Source organism: Macrosteles quadrilineatus, unplaced genomic scaffold (genome assembly GCF_028750875.1).
Source record: "Macrosteles quadrilineatus isolate MER2022 unplaced genomic scaffold, UCM_ALF_1.0 Scaffold_9__3_contigs__length_116548681, whole genome shotgun sequence".
In the NCBI taxonomy this organism is placed as follows: domain Eukaryota; kingdom Metazoa; phylum Arthropoda; class Insecta; order Hemiptera; family Cicadellidae; genus Macrosteles; species Macrosteles quadrilineatus.
The window spans coordinates 44798330-44823063 of record NW_026542602.1 but is presented as its reverse complement, the minus strand read 5'-3'; the positions used below and the strand labels follow the sequence as shown (position 1 = coordinate 44823063).

The following is a 24734-nucleotide window of genomic DNA, read 5'->3' as shown; positions in this document are numbered from 1 at the left end:
TATAAAGTAGTATGTAATAAGTATTTTGCCAACTATTTTCACACGTACATGTATATGTGCCTAATAAAAGCACATTTTTTTTGTTCTGCTTAGTAGGAATACCATATTGCGGCAAAAGAAAGTTAATACAGTAATAAGCTAGGCCTACTTTGCGTTCTATAACCAGTACAAAAAAGCCCGTTTTTACTGTAGGAAAATTTATTTTTATTTGGCTTCTTTAAACTTTGTATCCAACATAGGATCACTCTGTAAGTGTTTAATTCCATGGGAAGCAAGCTGGTTTAGTGGTTAGAGTGCGGGACTTAGGTACCTGAGGTCCCTGGTTCAAATCTCCCCAAATCGCCAATTGATTTTATCTAAGTGATAATACCGCAACCCCTAAGTCTAGCCTGAAGTAATGTGTGCATTGAATCCTGCACTATTTTACTTTCCCGCATTCATTTTTACTTTTCAGCTCTCTTTACTTTTCCGCACTCCTGATTTTTAATCAATTTATTGATCAAAACGTTTACTTTGATTGAGTTTTGGATTTATAAAAATTAAATTTTTCTATTGGCTATGAAGGAGGATAATGAATGTGTCAGACTTTGGTACTGTTCATGACAATAAGAATTTAAGAATTATAGAGAAAAGAATTTATTTATAAAAATAAATACCTCTGCCTTAAAAAATAAGGTTGCCAATGACACAGAAAAATAGCATACATAAAATATCGAAGGATTATACAGCTATAAGACTGGTTAATTTTGATGTTTGCCATATAGATGATTTCTCATTATGGTCAATGAACCTCTTAATGTTTCATGAATAATAATTTTAATAATAATAGTAAAGATATATTAAAATGTTTCTGTCAATGTCAGAGTAAATGTTATGCTTATATACTCTGAAGAAAAGCAAGTTTTTCTAGGTAATTCTACTACAAGAAACAATATTTTTAGTGCAGGCAAACCATTTGTGGTTTTTGCACTTTTGTAACCTATCTATTGGTAATTATTGTGTAAATAAATTTCTTGATTGATTGATTGACATAATTGATGAAATTTTCTAAAAGTTAGATAGCAATGCACTCACTTAATTTATGTAATCTTAAACATTTTCATTTATTGATGATTGTTTATGGTAAACCTTTTAAATATTTTCAGATGCAGCCCCAGTTAAAAAGGAGGTGAACATTATATTGCAGTTAAAGGAAATTGTGAATAATATTTTTATAAATGATGAATCAGTGCTATCCTTAGTGACAAACGCAAGGGAAAAGTCGTTGGAAACAAGGGTCAAATGTAAAAACTGTATAGACAAATATCACCCTGAATTTGACACTTTGCACACTAAGTACTTCTGTAAACAAACCTTGGAAGAACTTGGGCTTTCTAGAATCAGTCCAGGTAATATGTTCCGATGTATTCGCTGTGAAGAGTTGAGGAAGAAGAACAAATCAAGATATAGCATGATCTGTGAAAACTACAACTTAGCCATGTTCCACACAAGGTAACAATATAATAATATGCTATATGAAAAGTGTGTGATTAACTTGATCAGTTTAAAATCTTTACATATATCTTTGTGGTAATAGGACCACATCTTTGCCATGGTATTTACTGAGCCACCAACTCATAAACATAAAGCACTTTCTCATAGCTTGAAAATTTTATTAGACTTGTAAAGTGGCGGCTGGTGGGTTAAAGTAGTGGAAGATTTCCTATAATTTTTCTAAAGGTCCTTTAAAGTCCGTCAAGCCAAAAAAAGTCTTTAGGGCTAATGAAGAGCACTAGCCATTCTAGTGTTATAGAGCCCTTAAGAGCTACTGTACTAAGTAAGTCTTCAAGTAACACGAAAATCCATTTTGTTTGTCTTTAAATTGCATACCATATTTTATGTAATAGAAAACATACTACTATAACCCAGAATGCCAACCGCATGGTAAAAAGTGTTAAGTACTTTGAGAGAGCTTTGCCTGTCAATTCGTAGGCAGTGCCACCAGCGTTGCTATACTGAGTGCATAGCAACGCTGGTGGCGCTGCCTACGAATTGACAGGCAAAGCTCTCTCAAAGTACTTAAAGCTTTTTACCATGCGGTTGACATTCTGGTTTATAGTAGTATGTTTTCTGTGACATAAGGTACGGTATGGTGGCACTGCCTACGAATTGACAGGCAAAGCTCTCTCAAAGTACTTAACGCTTTTTACCATGCGGTTGGCATTCTGGGTTATAGTAGTATGTTTTCTGTGCTTATGTGCAGCTTCGAGGTTGCTAAACTTTAAATCAACATCACTCTACTAAGAGACCCCATGGACTTAAAACTCCAAAGCCACAACAAACATATATTTAAATACCCCCGTCGCAGCAAAACCTGCATACTAAGCGAATTTCCATTTACCCGGCTTGATTTCTACTAAAATATTCCCTATACATTTTCAGATTTATTTCCTATTTAAATAACATTAATTTTAATGAATAGTTAGGTTTGCTGCTACGGGGAAGATGTTGAGTTGTGTTTTTTTTAATTGAAATATTGATAGCTTAGTATGAAATAAGCCAAATTGCCAAATTTGATTAAAATATATCCATAAACAAGCAAACTAGAACAGTTTATTTATTCTCCATAAGAATAACATGGGAATTTTAAATTTACAATTTTTTTAATTTTCTCCGTAGTCAATGAACGTTAAAAAAAACTTCAATATACTAAATTATTTGTTTTTTTAAGCTCTTCAAAATGGTCTAGAGAGAAATTTAGAAATTTAAAGTTTTTAGATTCAAAAATGAGAAAAACCCATTTTTACCCCATAAAACCCCCCATAAACCCCTGATCCCATGGTCCGATTATGCTGGTTCGCGAACTCGTTCGAATAAATGTAGGTTTACACGTTTGTACCAAATTTCATCAAAATCGGATCAATTTTGCTCGAGTTATCGCGCTAACGGACACATATATAAATAAATATATATATATATATATATATATATATATATGAATTTGAACGGATGGTGTTTTTGGCCTCTGGGGACCTCAAAACGAAAAAGTAAATCGGTCCCGGGTCTAGGTCTTACCATGAGACCTACGGTAATAGCTTATTCCCTATATGGGAAATTCGCTAAAAACAAACCCAAGTCCTACCAACCAGAACAAAATTGCAGAAAATCAAATAATGTACAATTGGTTAAAGTAATTTTATTTGCGACACAATTTAAAATAATATCTCGGTTGTTTCAACCTTACTTAAGTGAACCAAATTGTTTCATTGTTGTTTCACAAAATCAGATGATATATTTAGATTTTAAAAAATATTGTTTTTACGCTTTATAATGTTCTTATAGTAAATGTATGTAGTTTTACACAAAAGATATTTTCTAAATACTTTTTTCCGCATTTTTTTGTTATGATGAAAATCAGAAGTTTATAGCTTGTGCAATATATGGGTGGTATATTGAAGCAAAACTGGTGAACTCTTGGTAAAAATTGTGTGGAACACCGAGTATGATGATAGTGTATTTCTTACATTTGCATCATAAAATTGATAACAAACCTTGGTACCTAGTATTGATTTCAAAGCTTAGATGCTATTCGACTAGATTATAAGCTCACTTATATCTCAAACATGAGATTTTCTGCAGAAGATTTGATCTAAACTTTGAAGCTATTTAATCTGTTACGGTAAATTTAATAAATATTTATACTGACAGGAAAAAATAATTATCATTAACATAAGTGTATTTATCAAACATCTTGTCTGTCATATGGTTGTTCTCTTCTCTATGTAATCTTTGATGCAAGACAAAGTTTCTGGATGGAAGACTAAGAAAGTTATCAACCTCAGCTGTTTAAGGTACAGAAGTCCATTAATTTTATGAAAGTCCATATGGTTAAAATATTACAGGTGATTCTGATTTCCATTAGGTATCTGTGTAACTTTGACGGTGAAGGAATGACAGACGTCAGTTGCTTCTTCTGCCATCGCACGATGAAGAAGAAAGAGTTTTTGCCGCATGCAAAGAGAATCCATGAGAGAAATGTTGAACAAGTCATGTCTTTTATTGAAGTAATCCTAGCTGAAATTATAAAAGAATAGTCTTAAACATTGATAAAGCCTTTTTTGTAATATTTTGTTTCACGCATAAAATATTTTTCTCTATCACAATCTATTTTTATACAATTTAACAATATATTTATTTGATCTAAACAATATCCAATTGTGTTATGTTTGTAAGGAACTTCATAATGGTTTATCTTTAATGTTAGTGTTAGTGTTAGTGTTAGTGTTAAATTAGACTATGTACAAACTATATGTTTTTTTAATGTTAAAAAAAATAGTCTCATTTAGGTTTATTCAAATACATCTTTTAAAAAGTTATCCTGTAAGGTTTTTTTGCTTGTGATGCCTTGTTTGTTGTTTGTTTGTTGTTTCTTTTTAAATATGTTAAATGATTCATACTTGATCTCTTGTAGTCTTGTTTTATTAATGAACCTACCCCAATGTACGGGTCACCGGAATTTTTTGCCCCTGTAATTTTACCCCTTGGGCAAACCTGACGTCACTATGACGTATTAACCTGAACGATCTAAAGTTTGTTCGCGGGCGGAATTTCACCCCTGCGGATTTTGAAGTCTAATGAAAATAGACAGAGAGTGATAAAATAGATTAGCAATAAAAACCAGAAATTTACCCCCTGCCCATATAACTAGCGTTTAGACATCTGTAAAAGTACGGCCTGGATTTTTACCCATAGATTTTTACCCCTGGATTTTTACCCCCCCCCCACGGATTTTTACCCCTGGAATTTTACCTCCTGGCAAGATATAAAAATTATTGAGAATGAATAATTTTCTTCTTGTGTTCTTTTAGGGTTAAAATTAAATTAAGATAAGCTACTTAATAATAAAATGTTAACTATTAAATTAAAACTGAAAGAATAAAATTAGTCATTCTCACTCATTTCTATATCTAGTCAGGGGGTAAAATTCCGGGAGTACAAATCCAGGGGGTAAAATTCCGGGGCAAAATTCCTGGCCGTCTGTTTTGAGCTGACCTCATGAAGGGGGTAAAAGTCCGGGGGTAAAATTCAGGCCCGTACACTCTAGGTTTTTACAATTTGATGTGTTCTGATTAAATTTACAACCATGAAAATATACCTTAAATCCACCAAACTGATGTTGTGCAAGTGTGCAACTGAAAAGTTTGTGACCGGAATTTTACCCCCTGGTTTGTGACGTCAGTTTTGCCCAGGGGGTAAAATTCCAGGGGAATAAAAATCCCCTACCTCCAATGTAATACATTAATACTTTAAGAAACCTTTCTAAAAATATTATGAATACCCCTAGTACAAAAATTGAATATAAACCTACAATTAATTACAGTAATAACTAGCACCAGGTTTACAGAACTATTATACATATCCATAGCCTATATAAAGCCCAAAGTATCCATGAACTATTGAGAAAAGTCACACCCCTATAAACCATAGGCTCACTTGTACTTATTTGTATGTTATTCTTTCAATTTATTACTTACTTACTTACTGCTGTGGCCACTGGTACCCTAGATGGTACTTGGCCTCCCCAACACACTGCCCCCATAGGTCTCTGCATCTTGGATCTTCCTTCCTTCACCCTAGCTTCCTCAGGTCTTTCTCCACTTGGTCGAACCGTCTAAGTTTCGGTCTTCCAAGGGGTCTTCTACCTTCTGGGTTATTTCTCAATATGTTCTTTGATAGGGAGTTGTCATCTTTTCTTAGAATATGCCCTGCCCATCTCAGTCTTCTGCTACGTATTTATTATCTTTCAATTTATTATCTTATTAAAGTGATTATCAGGTGTGATTATTTGTTTGTGTTAGTGTATTCTGTTTTGTTTATTTCAGCCTAACTTAACCAATCAATAGTTTTATTAATACTTATGAAGTCAAACGGGGTCAAGCCCGTGGGTAACAGCTAGTTCAACATACATCTTATTCATTAAAAATTACATCAGTAAGTTTATCCATTAATCTATGTTACAGGTATCAATTCCACAGCTTCCAGTGTAGAGAGCAATCCAGTTACAACGAAGCAGCTGCTTCTATCTCTATCAGCTGACAACAGCAATACACAAGGAAAATTTGCTGAAGATGAACCTAAGTTGGAACGAATCCAATGTGAAGATTGTGATCAAACTTACTATCCAACTTTTGTTGACATCCACAAGCAACTTTTCTGTGGCAATAGTTTAAAGGAACGTGGAATTAAATTATTTCCCAGTGGCAAGATATATACATGTTTAAACTGTAAAAACAGATTTAAACATTACTGTCGAGCAACCCAAAGTACCATATTTAATAGATCTTATTTTTCTGGTTCATATCCTCAAGCGTTTGTGCATTGCAACTTCTTCTGCAATGGTATTAAAACTTTACCTTGTTTTTGGTGTGAAAAGAATTTTTTGTCTCAAAACCTTTTTTGGAGACATACACAAAAATCACATGGAAAAACTCATTGGGATGTTATGTCTATGTTTGAAAGGCAAATGGTAGAAACAATGCAATAATTCTTATGTGTAGCAAACTACTACATATAGAGTGTATTGTATCTAGACAATAAATGTTAATAAGTCGTCTCTTTGATTTGGGGAATTCATTTGAGTTTTCTTTGTTTTTAAACATTTGTTTTATTGACGAAAATATGTAGTTTATGTGTTAAATAAAATATTTTTCTTTTTTGAGTGATTTTTCCATATAGGGGAATAAGCTAGTAGCTCTCATGGTCAGATCTAGACCAAAGGCAGATTTACTATTTCGTTTTGATGTCCCCAGAGGCCAAAAACACCATCCGTTCAAAATTCATTTATAATTTTTAGTGCTACTTTTTCAATTAATAAGCAAAATAATAAAAACCAGAGTACCCTGAAATTAATTTTTATTTAAACTGATACGTATTTCAGAACCAAGGCCATGATCACAGTATGAGTTATAAAAATACGTATCAGTTTGAATAAAATGAATTTCAGGGTACTCTGGTTTTTATTATTTCGCTTATTCATATATATCTATACTAATATAAAAAAATGAGATGGTGTGTGTTTTTGTCTGTTACTCAATAACGCAAGAACCACTGAACCGATTGAAATAAAATTTTGTGTGAAGGTAGCTTATATACCTTAACAGGTTAACATATAGGCCTATTTCTGTTATCATATTTCCCTTGGGCTACACCCCATGGGCTTTCAATGTTTACATTTTGGAAGAATGTATATAGTAAAAAATATTAATTGAAGTCAGCTGTAAATACTATGATTTGACAGTTCAAACAGCAGAGGTTAAGAGGTACAGGTTTTGTTCCCAAGATACTAAAGCTTTATGATTATGAGAATAGGCTAGTTTGATTAAAAGATTTGGGAAATTCATTTGTGTTTTGTCAGTTTATTAAACTAATGGTTTATCGAAAAAAATATGTAGTTTGTGTGTTAAATGAAACATTTTCCTTTTTTGAGCGATTTTACCGTATAGGGGAATAAGCTATTACCATAAGTCTCATGGTCAGACCTGGACCCGAGCCGATTTACTATTTCATTTTGATGTGCCCAGGCCAAAAACACAATACTAAAACCTGATCACTCTGAAATTCATTTTTATTGAACTTAGGCCTGTACGTATTCTGGCACATATATCATACTATTATTTATATCATATTATACTATTGTCTAATATACCAATGTATATATAGTATTTATATATAGTAAGAGAGAAACAACTTAAAAAGGTGCGTTTTATAATGGTGAGTGTACGCAAGGCCACACTAAAAAAAACAGGCCGTAATGCTCGTCAATCATGACGTCACGATAGAAGACGGCAATGACGTAATTAAGGTTATATTTTTGTTTTCCATGAAAAGATTAAAACAAGCAGCTGATCACAAACGGCAAAAATACGTCATTGCCGTCTTCTATCGTGACGTCATGCTAGACGAGCATTACGGCCTGTTTTTTAGTGTGGCCTTGGTGTATGGGCTCTCCGGCTACTGCCATTAGATGATGGGGGGAGCTAGACCGAAAACAACGCCCGCAGTGCTACTGAGAGCGCAATCCAGTAGTTCTTTACATCGTTGGTTTTAATAAACATAATAAACTGCCCCATACCACCATTCCAACCATTCCACCATTCCAAACCCATTTAGTAAAGTATTTTATTAAATTAAGAATTGTGTCTTAATATAGATAAAAATCATTACAATTAATATGAATATTGTATTCCACTTAAGGTTAACATATTTAAGCCTCTGATTACTGTTGTAACTAAACCAGGTTACCAATTACATTAATTCACACATTAACCTCTATGTTGTAACAGGTCTCATTTCCACGTCTACCAGTGTTGAGAGCAATCTAGATACAACAAAGCAGCAGCTTCTAACTCTGTCAGCTGACAACAGCAATACACAGAGACAAGTTGCTGAAGATGAACCTAAGTTGGAACGAATCCAATGTGAAGATTGTGATCAAACTTACTATCCAACCTTTGTTGACATTCACAAGCAACTTTTCTGCGGAAAAAGTTTTATGGAACGAGGACTTGCATATTCTGCTGGTGTATATGCTTGTATGAATTGTTTAAAAGAACGAAAAAAAATCACAACTTATAAAAAGGTTGTATATAAAACTAAATTATATCCTAAAGCCTTTGTTCACTACAACTTTTTCTGCGGTACAGTTAGAATGAATCATGTTTGTTTTTGGTGTAAAAAGTCCTTTATAGGTCATACAAGGTTTTGGGCACATATAGAAAGAGCCCATGGAAAAACTCCAATAGATGGTTTATCCATGTTTGAAAAATACTTGGCAGAAACCGCAGCACCTAATTGTTTTAATTCTTTACCTATTTTATGTAGACAATAAACATTATTAATAGAGGATAATGAATGTCTCAGATTTTAGTACTACCCATGACAATAAGAATTTAATAATTATATGATTGTAACTATATTTTAAATGCCTCCAAATGGTCTTTAAAATAGTCTAATTTATTTACAGACATCTTTTTAAAAGTTATCCTGTAAGGTTTTGTAGCTAGTGATACCTTGTTTGTATTTTCTTTTTAAATATATTGAATGATCCATACTTGATCTTTTGTAGTCTCTTTTTATTCATGAGCCTACCCTATGTATGTACCAAATGTATTTCATTACTTTAGGAAACATTTCTTCAGATATTATGAATACCCCAAGTACAAAATTGAATATAAACCTTCAATTAATTACTGTAATAACTAGAACCAGGTATACAGAACTATTACCTATACATATTCAACATACATCTTATTCATTAAAAATTACATTAGTAAGTTAACCCATTAATCTCTGTTTTGTAACAGGTCTCAATTCCATGGCTACCAGTGTAGAAAGCAATATAGTTACAACAAAGCAACAGCTTATATCTCTGTCAGCTGACAACAGCAATAGACAAAGACATGCTGCAGAAGATGAGCCTAAGTTGGAACGAATCCAATGTGAAGATTGTGATCAAACTTACTATCCAACATTTGTTGACATACACAAGCAACTTTTCTGTGGAAAAAGTTTGAAGGAACGAGGCCTTAAAATTAATCCCAAAGGCATTTCGTATACATGTTTAAATTGTAAAAATAAATATAAACGTGTGAGTAGAAAAACCCTTCTTCCTGTAAACTCCTCTTACTATATTAGATCATACCCTAAAGCATTTGTGCATTGCAACTTCTTCTGTGATGGAATTAAAGGTGTAGCTTGTTTTTGGTGTGACAAGAGTTTTACATCTTACGGCATTTTTTGGAAACACACAGAAAAAACACATGGGAAATCTCCTTGGGATGTTTTGTCCATGTTTGAAAAACAAATGGTAGAAACAGCACAGTGTAATAATACTGATATAGAGTGAATTGGATCTAGGCAATAATAATGAAGTAAATACAAAAAATTGTCTCTTGATTTGGGAAATTAATTTGTGTTCTTTCAGTGTTTTGACCTTATGTTTTAATGACAAAAATATGTAGTTTGTGTTAAATAAAATATTTTCTCTCTCTTTTGTTGCATCAGTGTGATATTTATTTAATATCCTTACTTAGAGTGAAGCAGGTGAAGGACTCTAAGGGATTACAGCCCTCACACACACACACACACACACAAACATACACACACAAAGGTCATGGGGTAGATAGGAACAAGCTGGCGAGTGTGTGTGTTGGTGGAAGGGATGTTAATGCCTCAGAGTCCTTCGCCTGCCTCTCAATGTATAAGCACATGCTATACAATACACTACCAAAGTACTGCAGTCAAAGGTTTAACCTGAATATGAATTTAATGAGTCAGTTGACTTGTTAACCTCAATATTTTTTACAATATATAAATTTCCAATGTCAATTCCTACTTATAACAAATAATATATCATTGTAGAAAATTGCAATTCAATCTTAAATATAGTTTTACTAGCAGAGTAGTAAAACTCTGTTCTATGTTATATGTTATATGTCAACCCCGTCCTTCGTACGGGGTTGACATATAACATTTGAGTATAAAATGCTTATTGCAGTTACTCAAGCTTTGCGTAGTCAATGGGGGAGGACACAGTTTGATAAAATTTGCTTCTTTAAATTTACGGTATACTACTATAGTGTTACACATCTACCATAGTCATAATGTTCTACCACTTCACATAAACAATAAAGATAAATTAAAATTATTAAGAATTTGCAAAATATCACAAAGTATTCATGAAAATAAAAACATAAAAAACTATAAACAATCCTACTTTGACAGTTCTCACTGAGCATCACAGCTTTTTGTTGTTGCTTAGTTCAAATTAGCTGTTTTTGTAATTGCAAAAAAATAATAGTCCTGCACCCTGTTGGTAAATCGTATAGCTTTTAAATTCTTTTGCATATCATAGAACCAACTTTTTTAGTTGAAACAGCTGACAAAATTCTTTAATTCCCCTTAAATATGAATACTCATAAGGTTAACATGGGGAACTACAGAGCCATTGGGGCGGAGCCCGTAAGGAATTTTGAGATTATGCCTATATCTTAATCGGGAATGTGAGCTATCATCATGCCAAATTTCAACCCAATCCTTCCAGTAGTTATGTCTGTATGCGTGATTGAACTTTAAACAAACAAACACACAAACTTTCACATTTATACTAACTTATTAGTAAGATTTTTCAAAATTAGTCCAAAGTAAATCAAAATTACTGTGATCAATGTGGCAAGTGTTATTTGAATTCACCAGCTGTATTCTTCAACAATGGTCATGTGACTTCCAGAGCTTCAACCATTGCCTCTCCCGGATCCTGCCAGCTCTTTACAGTGTTACCATCACTTTATAGGACATTTTACCTAAATTACATTAATTCCAAAATGTGGTCTAGGTTTTAAATTGCTACCAATACCAAAAGTATTAGGGACAAGTGCCTAAAAGTACCAAACTTAAACCAAACCTTTTTTTATGTATTGCTTGTGGTACAAAGGTGAAAACTGAGACTCCAAATTGGAAACCATCTTCCATTTTGTTATAACTAAGGACAAATTTACATTGTACATTTTAAATCAGCATGCCCAATGGGCATAATCACCAGCCCCAATCACACTAAATAATATAAGTGGGGTTAAAGTTCATCAAGATCTATATACTTCAAATTGAACCTTTATTCCAAATTTAAGTAATTCATCTATTATAAGACTAAAATTAAGACTTACCTCATCATAAAAATAAATAAAACAGTTAGGAATGATCTCTATTAAGAAATAGAGTTCAATGTAGGATAAGTTAACAGCCAAAGAAATTTTGTAAATCTCTAAAAGAGCCAGCCAAAAATAATAAATAGACTTATAGAAAGCTTTCCTGTGTGTAGCAACCTTTAGTTTTTTATACAGTAATTATTTATATAGATTAGCTGTTTAGTACTCACATGCTAAACTCAAACCTTTTTAGTAAGGTATTTAAGATATAATAGTTTAAAAATTGTGTTTCTATATTAAAGCTTACAATTATTATGAGCATTATTCTACTTTAGGTAAACACTGATATTTAAGCCTACAAGAACTGTAATAACTAAAACCAGGTACTTTGTAGGCCATACATGACAAACCAATTTTAATTCAATAACAATTATATTAATTGATCCGTTTATCTCTGTTTTGTAACAGGTATCAGTTCCACGGTTACTGCTTTACACAGCGATCAAGTCACAACAAAGCAGCAGCTTTTAACTTTGTCAGCTGACAACAGCTATACACAACGACAAGCTGCAGAAGATGAGAATAAGTTGGAACGAGTTCAATGTCAAATTTGCGATCAAACTTACTATCCAACATTTGTTGACATTCACAAGAAACTTTTCTGTGGTAAAAGTATAAAAGAACGAGGCTTTGGGTCCTCTGTTCATGGCTATTTATCATGTGGGAACTGTAGAAAAAGAGGAACAAACGCTAAAGTTTATAAAACTAGATCATACCCCAAAATGTTTGTGCACTACAACTTCTTCTGCGGTGCAGGAAAGTCTTTTGTTTGTTTTTGGTGTGAAAAAACCTATTGTAATCTCAAAATTTTTTGGACACATATAGAAAAAGTACATGGGAAAACACCACTAGATGGTTTATCCATGTTTGAAAAATTCATGGCTGAAACTGCAGCCTCTAACAATTTAGGCCTAAACTTTTGACTGAATCCAACAATATTCAATTTCATGGATTTTTAACGTTAGAAGGGCAATCAAATAGACTTTACTGATCCTGGAAATAAACTTCTATTTTATAGTGTAAACTTAGGCTTTAAAATTGTATATGTAGATTGTGTGAAATTCAATACTTATTTTTTTATATGGAATTTACTACTTAAATTTCTTTATACTATATGGAAAAATTTTTGCAGGAACAGCCCAGGATATATTGAATTTAATTTTCAAAGGAATTACAACCTTGTTTATTGCTTTCGATATAAGTAATGAATGGTATAATAAATTGTTAAACTATTAGTTATTAACAACGGTATTTTGGCAAAAGCTTTAGGATTATTCTCAAATATTCAGGCTTTCATAATATATATATATATATATATATATCAGTTTCTAAAAAGACCAAAGAAAAAACACATAAAGTAGCTTCACAACTTTTTTGTAGTGCAGTGAGAATAAATGATGTTTCTTTTTTATGTGAAAAGTACTATTTAGGTCATACGAGGTTTTAGGCACATGTATAAAAAGCACATGGAAAAAGTCCAGTGAAAGATTTGTCCATGTTTATAAAAAACTTGGCAGCAACTGCAGCATCAAACAATTTATATGTTTGACCCATTTGATGTAGACAATAAACATTATTTATTGAAATAAATTGTAGTCTATTTTTGAATCCTTGAGAAGTTTATTTGTATTTTTGGATATTTCCCCACAGATCCCATGATATCAACTATATCAAGTTGATGAGAAACCTAAATAGAGTTCAAGATTGGTTGTAGCTCTTTTTGGCTCCTTCACTATCAAAGCTGACTCTGGTCAATCTGTCATTACAGTAGACTCCCTCTTATCCAGACACCTTTTAACCGGACATCGGTTTAACCGGACCACACTCGGTGGGAATGACATCTCTTTAACCGGACTAGATCGGCAGGAAGTGGGCGGTACTGAAAGGGCCGTTCTCGTGGGAAAGATTTGAGACCAGTGATCACATGTCTAAATACAATGCTCTCCTAAATTTAAGTCAAATACGCATTTAAACGGTCCGTTTTTACGAGTTTTTGGGGACGTCGGTTTAACCGGAAAAACCTTTATCCGGACTTGCCTTGGTCCCGAGGAGTCCGGATAAGAGGGAGTCTACTGTACCATGCCATTGTACCATTGTACAAACTACTAAGGAATTTCCCTTGAAAGTTACCTTTGCAATGATTTTAAGTAAGGCACATGGGATGGACAGACGTTATCGAAAGGATTGTATGTGCCGGACTCCATTTTTTACACATTCAGTTGTTTGTGGCTTTGTCGAGGGTGCGTTTTTAAGTGAAATCTATGTCTGTACCAAAATAAAACCATCAACACAAAATGTTTATATGGCCCCTTCATTACTTCAAACATAGTATTTCTGTAAACATGTAAACAATTAAATAACTTAACATTGCATGTTTAAAAAGTTAATTATCTCAAATATAAACCGTCATCTATGGCTGAAGTAAGGACCCATTCTTAAATTAATCATGCACACACGAAGTAGTGCACATGCGACTAGTTCATCAAAATTACCAGTACAGTTGTGCTTTCCCTTTATAATCAAGGGTGGGTGTGTAACTTTTTATCAATGAATTGTTACTAGATTGATTATTCTCTTCTGTATTATACAGCCGTTTTAAACTACAGGATTAAATACAAATTTAGCTTGTGTACCTTACAAAATGCACAAAAAATACTGAAACATTCTAACAAATTTTCAGCATAAAATTTCTCTAGTTTGTATATTTTTTGGTTTAAAATTATTTTCCTATGATTATCGTATTTAAGAAAAATATTTTAATCACTTCATCAACTCCCTCAACCAAACTCAAGATGTTTTCTCCATTAGTTTTTGCATGAAATGCCACTGAACATAAAAACCAAATTTTTTTATATGGATGTAATTTTTTTAAATGTTTTTGTGAATGTTATTTTAGCTACAGTAAACTGATCATTTATTCATATGCACAACACATATGATAAAAAGATATGTGTTCCAAGAGAAAGATGAGATAAAGGAGATATTAAATATTCTTTTCCTACAGTTACCTAACAATGTACATGTTCTCTCACTGATTTGAGAAAGCAAAGTGGCCAATTCGCTCATCAGTGAGACAATGTTAACATTGTCTCACTCTAATTACTTTGTCTCACTCCAGATTTGCAACGTGAATGCACGAAATAGTAAGCGCGTAACATGCAGACGAGGTTGTAGGCGCGTGAAATACGTTGGCAGCACTGGCTGTAAATCAGCTGGTCAGCTGATGTATTGTTGTATTTGTCACTTCACATTAAATATTATATTAAAAGTCACTTCTGTGTAAAAATATGTTACGTTTCTTCACCAATTTATTTATTTATGGTAACTGTAGGAAAAATATAATGTGCAACTCGAGTGCAAAGTACAATTGCCTCACTCGAGAAACCATTCCTCACTCGCCTACGGCTCGTGAGTAAGTATTTCTCTCGAGTGAGTCAATTGCTCACTTTGCTCACTAGTTACACAAATAACTATTTTCTTAAACATCTGAAATTTAAATGAAAAAGAAAAACTTTTAATAATTTATCTAATTATGTTTGTATTTTTTCAGAGATTTGTATCAAAGAAGAAGAACATGATATTGCATTTGTGAATGTAAAAATGGAGAGTGATGAATCATTCGTGGACAATTTGAAGGTCACAAACATTTGTAGCCTTACAAATGATTCAAATCCATCGGCCACCAACACAGGTAACTCCTCAGCATTGACATTCCAATAAATTACTGATAATAAATTGCAAAATAGCTTATTCCTGCACTATTTTACTTTCCCCCATTCATTTTTACTTTCTGCTCTTTTTAATTTCCCACACTCTTGATTTCAATCAAATCATTGATCGTTACGATCACTTTACGTAATTAGTGATATATTTTTTCTTGTGTATACAATTAACTTTCTATTTTGTGTACCAAGAAGGATAAAGAATGTTTTAATACTATTCGTGTCAATAAGAATTTAAAACGTATAAATGATTATAAAGATATTTTTTTTACAATGTGTCCGTAACTTACAATATTTTTTACTTTTTCAACTTTATGGTTATCGACTCAGAAGAAAAGCAAGTTTTTCAAGGCAATTCATTCAAAGATGACACTTCCAAAAAGATAAATACCTAAGCACTTACCTAATCTATGTGATCTCTTAGACATTTTTATTTATGATTGTGTGTTGTATTTTTTATTTTTTATTTTCAGATGCAGATCCAAATGAAAAGGAGCTGAACATTGTATTGAAGCTAAATGAAATTGTGAGGAATATTTTTACAAATGATGAATCTGTGGTTTCCTTAGTGGCAAATGCAAGGAACCAGTGGGAAAAAAGGGTCAAATGTAAAAACTGTATTGACAAATATCACCCTAAATTTGAGTTAATGCACACAAAGTATTTTTGTAAAAAAACCTTGGAAGAACTTGGGCTTACTAGAATCGGTCCAGGAAATGTGTTTCAATGTATTCGCTGTGAAGAATTGAGGAAGAAAGACAGATCGAGAATGAGCGTTTTCTACGAAAACTACAATTTAGCAATGTTTCACACAAGGTAACAATACACTAATTAGGTGTTGTAAGAAAAAGGTGTAATTTATCACACGATAAATTTTAAATATTTATTTTAAAAATTAAATGGTAATAAAATATAGATAAAAATATTTTAATTAAATAAAATTATTTGGATTTAAAATCTAAAATCAATCAAAACTCACCAAACATAAAATACTTTCTCGTGTTTTGAACATTTTATTAGACTTAAACGGTAGTGCTTTTTTAAAACTCACCACATTTCCTATAATTTTTTAGGTATAGTAGGTTTAACCAATTTCCCTTAAAGATTATTGAAGATCATTAGCCATTCTAGTTTTTTAGAGCACTTGAGGACTATTAAAATGTCTTCAAGGTAAGACAAAAACCAATCTTTTTTAATCTTTTTTATCTTCGATGTCAAGATAAAGTTTCTGGATGGAAAATCATGTATTTTAAAACTTTCTGTATACACTATACCAAGGAAGTTGTCAATCTTAGTTTTCTATAATACATAAGACTACCATTGTATGTTTACAAAAATACAGTTTATTCTGATTTCCATTAGGTATTTGTGTAACTTTGATGGCGATGGAATGACACAAGTCTGTTGCTTCATATGCCAACGCACGATGAAGACAAAAGAGTTTCTGCGGCATGCAATGATCCATGGGACGAATGTTGAAGATGTCATGTCGTTTATTGAAGTAATCTTGTCTGAAATTATAAAATATTAGTTTAAACGTTGAACAAGCCTTTTGTATTATTTTGCACCATGATTAAACTATCTTTCCCTACCCCAATCTTCCTTTTTATTAGTCTCTACCTAACAATTTATTATTTATTTTATCAAAACAAGATCCAATTGTGTGAAGGAACTTCATAATGTTTGTGTTTAGTGTTAAATTAGTTTATAGTAGATACAAATTTGATTTCATATTTTCAAATTTGTTTAGTCATATTCTCGTTTATTCACAGGCATCAGTTTATAAGCTATCCTGTCAGGTTTTTTCTGGTGATGCTTTGTATTTTCTTTTTAAATATATTGAATGATCTATACTTTAAATGTTGTAATCTTGTTTTATTTGTGAGCCCACTCCAATTTACGAAATGAATACTTTAAGAAACATTTCAATATCAAATGCAATATATTTATGGGCATAGCCAACACATATGATATTAATAATATTTAAGAATATTTTGTATTTTAGATCAAAATCAATGTACCAGTTTGAATTTAAATTAACCTGTCTTCATAGTGTATTATTTTTCAGATCAGTCAATGTGCTTGGAGTCTCAACTGCCTTCAAAATCGAATCCCCAAAAGATGAAAAGTTGTGACTTAAACATTCCAAATCCAAAGATAACGGATAACTCATTTGTATCCTTGGAAATGCACGTTTCAAATGAGTCGTCTGATGATGAGTCTGACGAAATTTCCACGGTGGAGGTGTGTAATGGGATTCCATTGAAAAGAGCATTGCCAATACTGGAGCTAGTTCCTAAGTTGAACTTGAAAGCCAAAAAAGGTCATCTTCCCTTGAATGCCAGTAAAAGCCAGTATCCGTCTGATATCACCTTGAAGGCTAGTGAAAGTCGTTCTTCTAAATCGAACTTGAAAACCAGTAATGGACATCTTTCCTCTTATTTGACCTCGAAGGCCAGTGAAAGTCAATCTCCCTCTGATATGACCATGAAAGCCAAGGAAGGACATCTTCTCTATGAATTATTGACCTCGAAAGCCAATAAAGGTCATCTCTCCTCCGATTTGACCTTAAAGTCCAGTGAAAGTCGGTCTCCCACTGATACGACCTTGAAGGCCAGTAAATGCCAGTCTCCCTCTGATTTGAACTTGAAGTCAAAAAGCAAGTCTCCATATGATAAGACCATGAAGGCTAGTGAAATTCATTCTTCCGTTAAATTGACCTTGAATGCCAATGAAGGACATCCTCCTTCTGATTTGACCTTGAAAGCCAGCCAAAGTCAACCGCCCTCTGAGGGCAGTGAAGGTCCACCACCCTCAGAAGTCTTGCCTGGGAGGAGAGAAGGCCATCTCGTTTACCATGATGGCAGAGGGTACTATTACAAAGCTGAATTAGTCAACAAGTCTAACATAAGGTAAATGTCATACTGTAATGCCTGAAGGAAACTGATTGAAAATGGTCCACTAGTAATTGTACTACATATTTGTACCGACTAGTTTTGTGGAAATACAAAAATATTGAATCAACTGGTGTCAGACCATTTTCAATTGGATTGCTCCATTGGCTTTACTAAAGTATTTCATGGTTTTGTACAACCACACTTTATTGGTGCTCAATTTGTGTTTCTATTCTAAAACGATTTACACCTTGGAATTAAATATCTACTCCTTGGTAGAGTATCTTAAGTCAATTATGTAGCTTGATAAAATAATATCCAAGTGCAGATGTATGGTAAAGTTTTTACTTGAAATAAATACTAATTTTGAGACTACATGCAGTCATATTATGATACGTTTATTTTTATAATAAGGCTTATAGTGATTGAAATAATAGTAAATAATTAAAGAAATATTTTGCATATTCCCAAATCAATTCAAAAGCAACAATATTATTGTTAAAAAATTTCAGAAATGTTGCGAAGAATAGAAAAAATATCTCTTGTCAATAATAAATTAGTAGTTCTAAAATTGTATATGTAGCCCAAAAAGGAATTCTTATTGAACATCTGATTTACAATATGTACATTGTTCAGTTGTTATATTTGTATCTGCCTAGCCTGTAATTAATTTTGAATCTATAACATACCGGTAATCTAGTTTTCATTTATACAACTATTTTGTCATAGAATCTTTTTTACATAAAAAAATTATGTCTCATCCCGAACTAAGAAAATTTTCAATAAGGTTTTGTAAGAAATTGAATGTTTTGTGGAAGTACGTTACCGTATGTAAATTAAAACATCTTAAACCCTTATAGCCTAATTCATCATTTTATGGTTATTAAAAATAATATTTCTCCAGAATACATCTCCACAAAGATAAATAAATATTACACCCTAATATTAACCTGTATATTATTATATATACAATGTAGCTTTTTTAAATCTGAACACATGTTTGCTTTTGAATCAGCTCTAAATGTAGTATGTTTGTCGGTTAAATTAAAAGAATGCTACTGTTTAGGCCTATTGGATATAGGTTTCACTATATTCCACTTTTAAAATGAAATAAGTAGATATTTTACAATTGCATGGAAATATTAATTAACGCCATGAAATCAACATCTAAGGAGTTCAAGGTATGAAATCATACTACTCTTTAATTTTAAAACAATACTTATTCAGTGATCTCTTTTCAGAAGTCTTCAATGTCTATGTTATGGAAATAGCAATCAAAAATGCAGAGCCAGAGCTGTAATGCATCTATTTGAAGGAGCTCCTATATTGTTGAAGAAACCTCACAACCATCCTCCAGACTTTGGCAGAAGGGATTTATATATCGTCACTCAAATTTTGAAAGAAAGAATAAAATCAGAACCTAACATGTCTGTCACAAGACTTATAAGACGAGTAGCCCGCAAGAATAATGTGTAAGTATTATTGTCCAGTAGAGCTGATTAGTAAGCAGTTTTGTACAATCACAGAAAGCATACAACTATAACCCAGAATGCCAACCGCATGGTAAAAAGCGTTTGAGAGAGCTTTGCCTGACAATTCGTAGGCAGCGCCACCATCGTCTGTGCACTCGGTACAGCAACGATGGTGGCGCTGCCTACGAATTGACAGGCAAAGCTCTCTCAAAGTACTTAACGCTTTTTACCATGCGGTTGGCATTCTGGTTTATAGTAGTATGTTTTCTGTGGTACATTAGAGCTGATTTGTAAGCGTTTTTGTCCAATTGAGGGTTGAAAGTTACCCACTATATATTATCTCAAATTTGAAGATGATAAATTGAATGATTAAGGGGAAATGTTTTCTATACAATGAATAACTTATTAGAAATTTTCTGGGAATGATTTTGAATTTTGAAATCATTGAAGCGTTTTGTTATTAATGTATTTTACAAAAAATAAAGATATTAATGTTTTTGTCAAAATTGTTATTTATTATGAAACATTTATTATGTTTATGAAACATTTATTTTGTTAAATTACTATTATTAAATGTTTTTTATAATTTTATTTATTCTGTTTCAGTCTGAAAAAAATCATTGAAAATGATGACAATGAATTTAGAAACTTGCAAAATATGTTATTTCTAGAACAACGAAGGTTGCAACAAAATGGAAAAAGGTAGGCGACTAAAAAAAATCTTAATTAAGTATATTTTGCTTGATTTATTATAAATTTGATTTATATATTTTTTGTTGAACTACAAATGCGACTTGTTTTATTGCAAAAGAGAATATAGCTATTTTGGTCTGATAAGTCAAGTATTTTGCTTCTATGAGTGTAACAATATAGTTAGAAAATATAGTATTTGTGATATGTTATTTCTCACATTTCCTTCATTTTTCAGACCTCAAGAAGCAAATGCAGAAGAAGACAGCATTACAATAGAATAGTTTTCAATAAAGACATTTTATTTTTGATAAGCATATAAACAGGATTTGTAATAATTCTACTTTTCGTCAATAAATTTGTTCTACAAGGATTGTGTACACTTTTGTATTTTCTCCCTATCACAAATACCCAAAGAAAGCAATCTACTGTAAATACATGAAATGGAAGTATTGCCTGTGCCTAACTTTAAAAAAACATAGTAACTGATTCATTAGTAAGTTTCACAAACATTGTTAATTGTCCAAATCTGAATAAAGTTAAAATGGAATAGTTCATGAAAGAAATAAACACTAGAAGTATTAAAATTTAGGGCGATCAAATTAGCAAAGGATCAAAAATATAAAAGAAAACAAGGTAATGTTATTAAATGTCTAACAAAATATTTTACAGGATAGCAAGAATGAAATTGTTTGTAATGAAGGTACATTTTTATTTTTCTACATGTTTCCTTAAGAATTTGTTGAGGGTATATTCTTTTAAGTATTTTTATTTCTAGTTTAGTCAGTTACTTACTGGTAGTGACAAATTTGGGACTTTTTCAGATAGTTTGGCAATAGCCTTATAAACATCAGGTTTTCAATATCTTCTATCGATTGCATAAAACTTTTTAAAATGAAAAAAAAAACATTATGTTTCTAAATAAATAAATAGAACCCTCTGAAATTAAAATTGTTTTTGTCTTTTTTATGCTCCAATCTATATTTTTCTTGATTTGTTCATAAACTCACTTAACTTGTTTCCAAATAACTATTTAGTATGGAATAATAAATATTAGTATTTAGTTAACCTTAAATTTATACCTTAAAAAATATAATATCTTAAATTTAATGCAGTTTTTAAAGAAATAGTTTTACCCTTTTTTACATTGTTATTTCACAAAAAAATAAGTAGTAGTTAATTAATCGTTCCTTTTTGTTTTTACAGCCTTACTAATAAATTTTGTTTTCCTTTAGATGACGCAAAGAAAAAGTCCTTAGATATTGATCCTCTCGGAGAAGAAAATCTTGGAACACATATCCGAGATCTGGCAGAACTTGATCTTAACTCTCTCAAAGAAGAACATTTTGAAATGGATTACTTAAATTCTGATTTGGATAATTCATACGAAAAAAGTCCTAATGAAGAATCGACAGAAATCCCTACAAAAGATTTATCAGAAGAGAATACACAATCGAATGATGAAATTGCAAACGAAAATGCAATAACAGTGAAGGGGTCATTTTCTCACGAATCCCTACCCATTAAACCATCAATAAATATTCATTGTGTAGATGGTCAGGCTTCAATAAGAAATTTGTCAATCTCTGACCAATTTCCCCCTTCTGAAACACTCCCAGGAAGTCGAGAAAATACATGCATATACCATGACGGAAGAGGCTATTATTATGATGGCGAAAAAAATACCAAGACCAGAAGGTAAAATTTGTTTCAATATGGGTTTATAGAGAGTTATACACTTATTATTATTTTTACGCTCATTCACATTTCCACATTGTTTTTTTTATTTTTCTTGCTCAGGCTTTTCAACTTAAATCCACAAAATAGTAAAAATAGACACGCAAGGTCTTTTGAAAACAAGTTAGCAAAACTGACTTAAAAAACTTGTAGAAGACGTTTAAGTGTACATTTTGAGTACTAAACAGTGTACTGGTAGTTGACTGTTTAACTACGGTAGGCTGCAAAATTATGCTGTCCCTTCAAAAATACAATATAATTATTAAAAAAAAGACTTACTAGAAAATTTAAAATTATATGTTTTAAGACAATATTTGTGTTTCTTAATCAGTTAATTGTTTCTCATTGTAAATTAAGCTTTACTTCATATTCCTTTACATTTTCCATCTCTATTTTTTTCACATACTTTCGGGTGCAATGGAAACAATTATTGTGATACTATTTAAAATGAAGTTTTAAAATTTCTTGATACTTTTTTAGGTCATCTACCTTTGTCTGTTATAAGGTTAATAATTATAAGGTTATTCTGTATAGGTAAAAATATCAATCATGTAATAGTAAAAGTTTTCTTCGTCATTGAAACTAAGTTATTTTTACTCTTTATTCTAGACTGCTCAGATGTATCCATCGTCGTAAGAAGCCAAAATGTCAAGCAAGAGCTGCGATGTTGCTCAAGGAAGGCTCGCCTATTTTTTCGCTGAAGAGGTCTCCTCATAACCATCCCCCAGATTTGGAGTTGAGGGAGCAGAAACTAGGAATACACATGTTTAAACAACGAGTCCGATCAGAGCCTGACAAATCTATTGATGAAATATTGAAGGAGGAAACCGAAAAGAATAAGTGAGTACGGTACTTAACTTGTCCAACGTTCTATGTTTGGAGGCTTAACAAATTCCCAAATTTATATTGTCAACAATTGTTCAAACAATTTCTGTCTGATTTTCCTTATGAATTTTAAATCAAAATAAATGGTATCAGCAATCTGACACATACTTTCTCCCATCAGCATGCTGTGCCGATCCTAATCATGATCAAACCGTGGGAGAAAGTATGATAAATCCCAAAAGTTGCAATAGCTCTTGAATCATAGTTTTTACAGCAATGGGGATTGCACCTTTCTTTTAGGATAAAAAGAACCATAAAATACTAAGCTTTAATGAAAATCTGTTGAGGTTTTTGTTCAAAAATTAGTTTGTTATTTTATGGGAAAATCACATAGGTTATATAGTAACACATAATAAAATAAGGAAACAAGTTGAGAGGCAGTTATCAAACTGAAACTGTTTATAAAGACTAGTTTTTTTTTGTTTTTTTTATCGTGTTTGTTATGAACTTTTTCCTCCCTCCACAATGGCAGTCCAATGCTTGTTTCTCCCAAAACTAACAATATTATAAATACATATCAACATAAAGACCACATATATTTAATATGAGCTGCCAACTTAAAAATATTGCTCTGATTGTAGTGTAGAGAGAATTGTGAAAAACCCGAGAGATTTGCTAAACCTAAGGAGGGGCTTGTTGAGAGAAAGAAGGAACATGCTTCGAAAGCACGAAGGGCCGCCAGAAGAAGAACTTGTTGACTTTGAATGGATTGTTTAATTTTTCTAACTTGCACTAACAATCCTATTTTGTGTCATAAACATATAGTTTTGAATGTGTTCTAACAAATAAATAAACATATAAATGTAAGTTATGTGTATTTTATTTCCATACTCCAAATTTTACTGAATAAATAGGATAATTGTTATCATCAATCTTCTTGTTATTTTAACCTTGGTAACAAATATCTAACCTATTACTATTAAGTATTCATTTGATCCAGGAATTAAAATGTTTGTTTGTGTTTAACTGTTTGATAGAAAAACATAAACAATTAATATATTCTTGTATGGTAAAAATCACAGAAAACAATACTTTGCCTGTTAAAAAAAACTGTTTCCTGTCTCAAACAAACAAAGTTTCAGTTTAGCATATCAAGAGCACTGTTGTAGGCTATGTATTCTTTATTCATATAAATCTTTTTTAATCAGCTAACTTTTAATAATATGTAAAACTATGCTATGACAACTTAAAATAAAATGAATTACTTGATGGAATAATATATTATTATTTAAAACCAAGTAGCTGTGGGTAATTATTTGTATCTTTGACTACTCATCATGAAAGCAGAGGGCAAATCAGATGATTTATATAGAAGAAGAATAGAAGGAGACCAAGTAGCCTACTTATCTTTCTGGAATACCTCATTCTATTGCCATTTTATCTGACATTCTTCCTTTTCTTTCAAACTGCTTGTTTACAATATTGTGTGTAGGTTTTTAAAATATTTAATGGACTACCATTAAATACAGATTCAGTTTTCACCAATACAGATTACCAACACGTAACATTCTAGAATTAAATTATATTTGTGTTATTAAGGCTATGTTAAAATAAAGACTTTCTTGATAGGAACTATTTAGGTCATATTTTATG

The 24734-nt window shown here is 31.9% G+C and overlaps 1 protein-coding gene across 5 annotated transcripts in view; it reads left to right on the top strand.

Annotated features, from left to right (window-relative positions):
- LOC129003810 (longitudinals lacking protein-like) overlaps positions 1 to 24734 on the top strand; it is a 586728-nt gene that overhangs the window by 489196 nt on the left and 72798 nt on the right. The window contains exons 5-8 of one of the 5 annotated variants that reach the window (XM_054432122.1): positions 17532 to 18375; positions 19599 to 19829; positions 20436 to 20531; positions 20758 to 20890. The exons of 3 other annotated variants lie outside the window; for them this stretch is intronic. In XM_054432122.1, coding sequence (XP_054288097.1) covers positions 17532 to 18375; positions 19599 to 19829; positions 20436 to 20531; positions 20758 to 20803 — 1217 coding nt within the window. In that variant the 3' untranslated portion in view covers positions 20804 to 20890. Of the gene's footprint in view, positions 1 to 17531; positions 18376 to 19598; positions 19830 to 20435; positions 20532 to 20757; positions 20891 to 21754; positions 22218 to 22865; positions 23097 to 23722; positions 23876 to 24734 lie in introns of those variants that run through there. One more of the 5 variants, XM_054432123.1, reaches the window with a different exon arrangement.